Raw genomic sequence first — 10,230 nt, 5'->3', positions numbered from 1 at the left:
TAAACTTTTCAGTAAATAGTTAAGTTGAATAAAATAGGTAATAGACTACCTATATTAGATACCTTATAGCAGACCAACTGGCTATCGAAGATTAATCGATTAGGGAAACATAAATGAATCAACTTTATCATACCACAAAAGACTTCGCTTTACAAACCTAGTTTTTCATCAATCCTTTACTGATGTACTTATATCACTATCACTATCATACTACAAAGTATAAAACAAAGTCGCTTTCTCTGTCCCTATTTCCCTATGTCCCTTTGTATGCTTAAATCTTTAAAACTACGCAACGGATTTTGATGCGGTTTTTTTAATAGATAGATTGATTCAAAAGGAAGGTTTGAGTATATAATTTATTAGGTTTTAGACAAAGCGGGCGGATCCGCGGGCGGTTAGCTAGTCTTAGATAAAGTAACCACTATTCCTGTATTTCAATTAATTGTCTTATTTATAGCATTGTGAGTTAAATAGCTAGCTACTAAGTAGAAGCACAGAGCACTATATCTAGATGAAAGTAGCCTTCAAACAAAACAAGTGTGTAACGTTTTCTTCGAAAGTAGTAACGTTTAGCAATAACACGTACCTATCTTAATAAGACATTAAACTGTCGTACATTTTTCAAGTGTAAAGGCTCACTAGAGCTGCGAGGTAGTCTCGCTAAGGTCTAGTGGGTAAAGTGACATCAGCGCGAGATGTTTACTTAGAGCGGCAGCGGAGGAGTGCCTTTAGGGTACCAACGGTGACGGTGACGTTCACAGGCCGAGTCAGCAGGCTTATTGCGCACCCATCAACACCCACTGGACCAGCGTGATGGGTTATTATCTGTCCGAACCTCTTCCCTCATATAAACATATACTTAATTCAAAAAATATGATTCCCATTTAGCAGATTGGAGCAAAATTGCTCAAAATAGGGAGAAATGGATTGAGGGAAGAGAGGCCTTTGCTCAGCAGTGGGACAGCCATGGCTCATAATAAAAAAATAATAATCTTAACTTAACTGATTGAACGTTGTAACGAATTTTATGGACCTGAAATATACTGGATTCAAATGTCATCTATATTTTGGCATACAGATTTATCTAAAGACGAATTAAATCTTTGAAATCGGTTCAGTTCCAATTGGACAAACTTAGTTACCAAATTAAAAAATTGTTTGTTCTTGTAAGAGACAAGAGTACCTGCGTGCTCAGTTACAAATAAGTTATCAATTCACTTCAGGGTAAGAAAATCAAACAAGCGTATAATATTATTTGTTTTATTTTCACATAAATGTATATTACAGTTGATAATTTAGATCTTTATAAAGCGAATGAGATCGTATCAATGGTAATTACAATATCACGATATTTTTTTATACTCCTGTCAAATAGTTTTTTTTTATAAGACACCAAATTGTGGTAATCGCAAATAATAGTAATGTCATTAGTTGAAACTGCTTATGATAAAAATAATATTATTGTAGGTACTAAAAAAAAATATCATGATATTGCCTACACGACCAAATATTATTTAGTACATAATATTTACAAAATGGTGCAATTATACAAAATGGCATACTTATAATATAATTTCTTAATTAAATTATGAATCCACAGAGACCCAATGATTTTTCTTTCTATAGATAATTTTATTTATGTGATTTATTAATTATTCTGTCATAAGGTAAATATTATGGTGGCAAATGTACAGTAAGTAAGTATAATCCATACTAATATTATAAATGCAAAAGTAACTCTGTCTGTCTGTCTGTTACTCAATCACGGCTCACGCCTAAACTACTGAACCAATTTGCATGAAATTTGGTATGGAGATATTTTGATACCCGAGAAAGGACATAGGCTACCTTTTATTGCGAAATATGTACCACGGGCGAAGCCGGGGCGGACCACTAGTCGCAAATAAAGGAAGAAACCTTGATTTTCATCAGAATTAATAAAATAAGAATGAGATTAATTTCCAGAAAATTTTCAACAGTGTTGTCATAATATGAAAATAATTAAAACCTTTTTCGATGATATTAAAATTTCTAAATAAAAAAGTAGGGTAGAACTTAAATTATCCAATAAGTTACCCAGCCAGGAAGTTTTATAATTAGCAAGTCGTTGTTTGTGCTAAGTATTATTATTATGCTTACTAATTTATTTTGAATGTACAATGGAGTCCACAACTCCACGAAGCTTTGAATTTAACATTAATTCGTATTGTAACACTTAACTTTATTTATATTCAAAATTTTTAAACTAAATTATACTACACAAACGCCTTAGTTATACACAGCTTAATAAATATCTACACATGATTCTATACATAAAAAACACGTCATGTCACGTTTATTTCTTCATCTGTCGCACTAGCATCTGTCTCATAATCATCGCCATCTTCCATGTTCTGATAGTTCTCGCGCGCGAACAGCCCCGCCGCCATCTTGTCGTCATATCTGTAACTGTCACTTTGACAGTTCGAAGTTGACGCGTAGATTTTGTTTTTTAATTCGTCGTCTTCGACGGGCGAAGGTGATAGTTTGGGTTTGTCAGCTTCAGCGTCAGATAGGTCTGGGTGTGGGTTGTTTTTGTTTGGTAGTGTCTGTTCCCGGGAGCCGCCGGAAGCGAGTAGTTCCCGCTCTTTCGAGTTGCGCCATTTCATGCGGCGGTTTTGAAACCAGATTTTTACCTGGAAAGAAAGACTTGATTAGTTATGATAAAGGATTCAAAACAATATCCGTTGTTTTTTATTTATTAAACACAGTTTCTCAGTTTTGATAAATGTGGGTACTTTATACCAAAACTTATATTAGGAACTAATAATTTAAGTAGTAAAAAAGAGGTCATTTAATACAAGTATTCTTAAGTAACATTTGTATAGAAACAATTTAATTATACCTAATTACGACAAACAACCATAAAATGTATCAATAGAAATAAATACATAAATGGCGATTGCGGTTATTCAAAAGCTTTAACCCTTTTACAATAAACTTACGTAGCATTTTATAACAATCGTAGTTTCCTTATACCCTTTTTTATACGAATCTATAACCACCCGCTATCAATTCTTTACACAAAAATAAAACGTCACGTCATTAATAAAAAAATCCCTCATTTGTGAAAGTCGGTTAAAGTTCGACATAATGACAATTGAACACAATAGATTTGGCAATAGAAATCAATTCCTCATTTTGGTAGTTTTTGCAGTTTTTCACACAAAATCTATCAGCCACTATTATGTGAAGATTGATGGTGAGGCGTGGTGCGGGCGTTAAAAGTTATAAAAAAGTTATATTGCAATAATGCTTTTAGGGATTTACGGATATTTGGCAAGCGTTTATTGTTATTCATATGAGGCAGTGTTTTATTTTATAATAGATTTATGCAATACAATCGAAAGCTAAGAAAAAGTGGAGAACAAATTGTTGCTAAAGTAAGTATATGAGGCTTCGGAATTATAGTTAACACATAATTATAATGTGGTTTAAATTATTATTCATAAACTTTTAATCGATTTATTAATTACAATAGGTAAATGAAAAACAAACGATAAAATATGTGATCGTATTTTTTAAATTAAAATTACCTATAAGTTATCACAACATGATTTATAGAAGGCAGATTTTGATGCCGTAATTAGCGCTTATTTTTTCAAAACGTGCACTTATTAAATCAACGAAAGCTAAATACTAGGTATCTAGTACAAAAACTAAACAGGGATACATTTTTAACAGTTCAATATTTCGGAAGTCCGTTCGTACCAAGCTGTCAATGTCAAGACAAATTTGAAATTGCGATGATAAATCGCGCTCTCTGATTGGCTGGAACGAATCGGTTAGAGCGTAGCGCGCGAAAACGATTTGTCAAATTCTTTTTTTTTAATTGTCAAACGTCAAAAGTTTCGCGCCACTTTTGTTGGTGAATCTGTAATTGGTACGTTAAAAATTGATTGTTCGATTGTGAGAAGTGAGAACTGAGAAGTTATCGTCGATCTATCAATTATTATGATATTATGCGTGTAAGATGGTTCAATTAGTGATCGTATTTTGTGCAAAACTGTATCTTCGCACGTTGTATGTCATCTTATTATAATAATTTTTTAAGAAGGTTTTTATTTCATTAAAAATAACACTGGTCAACAATGATTTTGTTGCCCTGGATGTGAAAGTGGTTTCGAATAATTTAATGTATATTATATATAAAACTATTAATGGTTTTAGTAGATTGGCTCTAGTTTTTTTTAAATCCTAATTTTCTTATTAGGCTCTAAAACGCAGCATGAAATAGAAGGTATATTTGTTTAACATCATTTATTTATTACAAAGTCTTACTTATCGTTTTGTTTTAGTATTTAATTAGTTCAAATGGATATAAAAATAGAGAAAAATAATTAAAACTTATGAAATAGTACAAGGAAATAGATTTTTTAAGCTTCTCTTCTTAGTTAATTTTGGGACAATAGTTTTGTTATGGACCATCAGTAATCTGCCATCATGTGCCGATCCCATAAACCCTGATACCTTTATTCGATAATTTTTACTTCTTTTTCGATACGTTCTTCCTGTTTCTCACATAAATTTTGCAGATTTACTGGATATCTATCCAGGAGACTGAGGGGAAAGTGTAGCTTTATGTTCGTATTTGCTCATAAAATAATGAAGTTTTTTAACAACTGTTGTGCAATTTCTTTATAATTTGGTGTTTTAAATTTACCTTAAATTAACCAATACTAAATTTTCATCTTTTATCAATTTTCGACACGCCCGTCCTGTGGGGCCGTCGGGTATTCTTCTTATACTTCTAGATTCCCTCAAAGGCCTAAATTCTCATATTTATTAATTATTCCTAATGAATTTGCTTTGTCTAATACTATTAATAAAAACATCAAGGGAATTTCGTATAGGTACCTATCCACTTTGCTGACCAAGTGCTACTGGATTCCTTCAACTCAATACAAACCGAACATTGTTGTTCATAAAAATGATTTTTTTACAGAAACCATTTATTATTCTGATATTCTACAGTCAGTTTTATAGAATAGGGTTATGTCTGAGCGAATAAATGTGCAGAAAACGTAATTCAACAAAAAAATAAACACTTGTTAGTAACCCGTATTCTGAAGGGCCGTAAGAAAATTTAACATATGAAAATCCAAATTTAAAAAAAATAGAGCCAATTAAATAATTTTAATGATTACATTCGCAAACTGGGTACTTGAAATATATAAATCTGTAGAAATATCCAGAGCAACAAAAAAAAATTGATTTTTTGTTGAGCTGTGTAATCTATTACCAACAATATATTTTATAATTTGTCGGTAAAATTAATACTTAACTAAGTATATAATTGTAATACATAATATATTATCAATTATGTAATTAGTGCGTAAGGCTGACCTTCACGCGATCCTTTATGATAATTGATAAGCCATACGTAGTAGGTACCTATATATAATTAAGCTATCCTTTCGTAACAGATATGAATTAAGAACAAAAAATTCTGTAATCTGTAATCTCGGCATAAAACCGTTGATGTTACGCAACTTTGTCTAAGCTGTTATAATGAAGTAGGTAGTCACATACACATACACAAAAAAAAATCAATCACAAATAATATTTATAATCTGTACACTAATATAATCTGTGCAAGATTGCTGACGACACGGGACCCTCGTCTTGGCGATCGCGAGCGCGTCACCGACAATCTGCCGCCAACAGCTGACGCCGGCCCTTTGGCATGCTAGTGATGTACTCACCGAGTCGATAAAATTAGACAATAGTTTGAATGCTGTATTAAACTTGACGACTAAGTAGTTAATATATGATATAGGTAAGTTTAAGAGGTAAAAATATGTTTATATAACGAAGAGAAATTTCTTGTGAATTGGCTATTTTAATGAATACCCTGGAGACTGGATAAAAAGTAGAAAACAGCCAAAGACAACAATTACTGAAGAATTTATCATTGTCTTTGTTACATGGAAATTAAATATTATCATTTTTTCTATAATATTTTTCATAGAATAATAAATAACAATCATAATATATAGAACAACGTGTCATATTATTTTAATAGAATAACAGATAATATAATAATATTATACAAGAATTCAAACTAAACAAATCATCCATTGTTATCACAACGTATGCTCACTAAATTATCGACAACATATTTCATCTACCTATATCACCACAGCGCATCACTACACGCTAACAGGGGTGACACCGACCAAGAATTAATTACTTTTTGACATATTCACTTTTATTACAATTTATATGAAATAAATATGGCGCGCGACGGATTGTTAGAATGGGGGATAAATCGGTGTGCGATTAGCATAAATGTTGCAACTATTTAATTCATAAATAATTATAATACAATTGTAATTAGATTTAGTTTTGTGAATTGAGCTTCTAAAGTTTCATCTAAATAGGTCAAGTAGTTTTTTCTATTTATAATTAAATAGTAGTGACCTTTGTTTAACCCAATTTATGTACCTAGTAGTAAAAAATGGCTCCTTTTTCGTGAAGGAACATTAAAAAATAAATACAAAATAAAATTCAAAATGATTTCGTATCTGTTTTTCCGAACAAATTTCCTTATCAGATTAGGTACTTTCTTTTCGTCATAGGCAATCTTCATTGGACCAAAGTTTTTTGTAATAAGTCAACACTTACTACTTACTTTTTAACATCAACGTTATACAACTGACAATTTTTAATGTTTTTCCTTACCACTAGATCGATAAAATTGACTGGCCGGTTGGCTTGGTCGGTAGTGACCCTGCCTTCCAAGCCAGGGTTCGATTCCCACCCGGGGCAAATATTTGTGTGATTCGAATATAGATGTTTGCTCTGTGTCTGGGTGTTAGTAGGTAATTATCTCTTATTTAAAATTATACATGTATGTTTATTACCCATCTGGTTTCCAAAACACAAGCGAAAGCTTAGTGTATGGGATCAGATCGTGCCGTGTGTGAAAATTGTCCTGAAATATTTATTTATTAAAATTATGAATAAGTACACCGCGTTTTACCTATTTCATTCACGTCCACTTTTCACTTTGCTTTTGCTTATAGGTATCAGAAGATGAGAAAATTATTTAGAAGAGCTTATGGTACCTACCGGTTTATGTTTAATCTGATCCTGTATATATTATTATATATTACACACATTAATTATTATTATATTACACGATAATATTAAAATGTCACGTAAACTCTCAAATATGGGCAATAAGAATACGTTTTTAAAATGGTAGTTTTATACCTACATTATTCGACGAATAAGTTTTAACCAAGGATTGAAAAATCAGGCCTAAATAAAACAAATATCAAAACATAATGCACAATAGAGTGAATAATAACAATAACAAATGTGTCCACTAACTACAATTAGCAAAACATGTCGCTAATGCACTAATAATTTTATTATTCCCATTAATTTGCAATTACCAAAACACAGAACTATATCTCAATGAATCTGATTCAGCGTTCCGAAATTTGAAATATTCATATTCCGTATGAATATTCAAACGGCCGACGGTTTACATTCACGGCGTTCCAATTTCGAATATTTGCATTTATTTATTTTTTCGTCGAAACTTTTGGCGCGCTGATTGACGTGCGGCCATGTTTGTTTAAACGTCACTGGAAGATTTTTGTTTGCATAACCAAATTGTTCGATTAGAATAATTTTGTTTGCTTGTAACCCTTTTTCTTTTATGATTTTGATACGAATACAATAAAGTATTGCGGTATGCCAATGTCACAATGCAAATGGTAGTTTATTTTACAATGAGCAAATAAAAATAATATTTTTAAGTTGTATCAATATTTGTCAAATTGAGAAAGAATTGACACGAATTGACTTCGTAATGTATTTGTGATGTATTGTAGATACGCAAGTGTGTGAAAGAATTAGAGAAGAATATATTTTGGTCATGAAATTTGGATAAAATTGTTTAGGTAAGTAGGTATATAAAAAAATCCGTCGGTGACGGGGTAGAAAACAGATACTGTAGGTATTTACCAAGTAAGTGACTTTTATCAGGGAAATGATAAAAGATGACTTGTGACGATTAAATTAATCACTATTAGGAGGCATTCACACAGATTTTTTTTAGTTAGAAGGTGTTTCATATTAGATTGCCCGTGATTAAATTTATCTAACTATCAGCACTTTTAAATTATGAAATAATAAACATAGCAGAAGGTTATTAGCATCTATTAGATTCATAATAATTGTCAGAACTACCAAAGGAATAAACGTACACATTCCTTCTTATTATAGTCGGTTATTTACCCTATTGGAATTCAACAATTTGGCTCCCTATTTCATGAAACTGACAAGTCTTGATAATATCATTCTAAGAAAGCATCGATGTAAACCATACCGCAGTCTGCAGTTAACCTATAAATATAAAATTCTAATGCCAAACGGTTTCAAAAAAGATAAAAGTATTTCCACCAATCACAGCCCGCGTTCATTTTTATCCGATACAAATCGACCAATCGCTGATACTTTAAGACGCAATACGAACTTGTAGCCATCCCTTTCTAACTCATGTGAAATGGATATAGCTAAGCTCCTCGAGTCGTTATATGAAATATATTTTTGTTCGCACCCATTGAGTTAATATTAATATGGAGACGATACCGCCTACATCACTTATGTTCCACTCAACATACGTCATGTGGCGTAACTGCACTCAGTCGCTTGCTCGCTCATTGGCGCGAACGTCACGCTCATTTTTTATTTGTTTTAAAATGAAACGCATCAAATATGCCTACGTGTGTGTTACGATATTGCACAAATAATACAAAGAATACGGAAAAGTGCAAAGGAATAACTTTTCATCAGTAAGTAACTAGATAATAATTTTTAAAACTTAGTTAGAGCAAAATTTTTGGCGGGCGACATTTTGTCATAGATTAAAAATTTAAGATATGACAATCGGCATGAAATAAGTGTTGTTAGTAATATTTGCTGGCGTATATTTTTATAGTATAAAATAATAATTTTACATATTTAGAAAAGCATAGACTGGTTGTTAATTGAAAAAAGGTGAAATCATGAAATATTAAAATCAATTACTCAATCACCAATTTTTTTTTGTTAATTGATTTTAATCAAGTTTTTAATTGATATTGTATAAGCTACTGACTTGAACGTATAATTGAATTATTGTTTATTTATCTGCACTAATATTATAAAGAGGAAAACTTTGTTTGTTTGTTTGATTGTAATTAATAGGCTCATAAACTACTGGACCGATTTTGATGAAAGGAAAATGCCCATTTTTGGTACTGGTTTTTCTCATGCATCAAGACAAAAATACTATTAAAAAAAATCTCGGCAATTTAGAGGCCTTCTTACCATCGGAAAATATATTTTGAACAGGGAATGTTTTGTAAAATCTATTAAGACATGTAATTGTTTAGATCCGTTATTATAGAATTAGTGTCCATTACCGGTTACCACGGTAACCAAGCGGTAACTTATTACATTTACTATGGTAAATAGCTAAATGTATTAATATCGATTATTGTTTTCATTGAATTACAAAAAAAATCAATTAACATAAAATCACTCTTTATGGTATTGTTTATACACTGTAGGTTGTTTTAACAAAGATAGTGAAGTAAAATAATATAAATATGTATATATATAAAAAAAAATATTATTATGACATAGCTTGGTAGGAAACCAGTTATTTCTTATTTGTTTCTTTCTTCGAATATGTAGTGAAAAAATGATTCAAACAACAACATGTAAACCGAATAAAAACTCAATTGGCATTTTTTATGTATATATTTAGGTTTTCTTGAAATCCGTCCCGGAAGATTGACAGAACAGACAGATTGATAGACTTTGTCTGAAAGCATAAGCTCTACGCATAGATTAAATATGTTAATCGAAAAATAACCTTTGGACGATAAAATGTTACCTAAATCACACATAAACCTAACTAAATCGGGGTTATTTAAGTTTTGAGGTTATTTCACATTTTTCTCAATATCTTGAAAACCCCTGTTTTTATCACAAAAAAATCAATTGGTAGAAATCTTTTGAATATCGAAGAACCCTCCAAAACCACTCTGGCATTGACGCAACACTGTACTGTGGTCCATACTTTCATGGGCATTCTCCTTTGGCACAGACAATCTTGACCCTGAGAAAGAACATAGGCTACTTTTTATTGCGAAATATGTGCCACGGGCGAAGCCGGGTCGGACCGCT

General features: G+C 31.5%; 1 protein-coding gene across 1 annotated transcript in view; it reads right to left on the bottom strand.

The window, feature by feature from the left end:
• Window positions 1–2,324: 2,324 nt before the first annotated feature.
• LOC123704346 overlaps window positions 2,325–10,230 on the bottom strand; it is a 28,394-nt gene continuing 20,488 nt past the window's right edge. Inside the window, exon 5 of the mRNA XM_045652701.1 lies at window positions 2,325–2,675. Coding sequence (XP_045508657.1) covers window positions 2,325–2,675 — 351 coding nt within the window. The remainder of the gene's footprint in view (window positions 2,676–10,230) is intronic.

This window comes from Colias croceus, chromosome 29 (genome assembly GCF_905220415.1).
Source record: "Colias croceus chromosome 29, ilColCroc2.1".
NCBI classification, from domain to species: Eukaryota; Metazoa; Arthropoda; class Insecta; order Lepidoptera; family Pieridae; genus Colias; species Colias croceus.
Note: the sequence above shows the minus strand (reverse complement) of the source record. Positions and strands in the feature narration are given on the sequence as shown.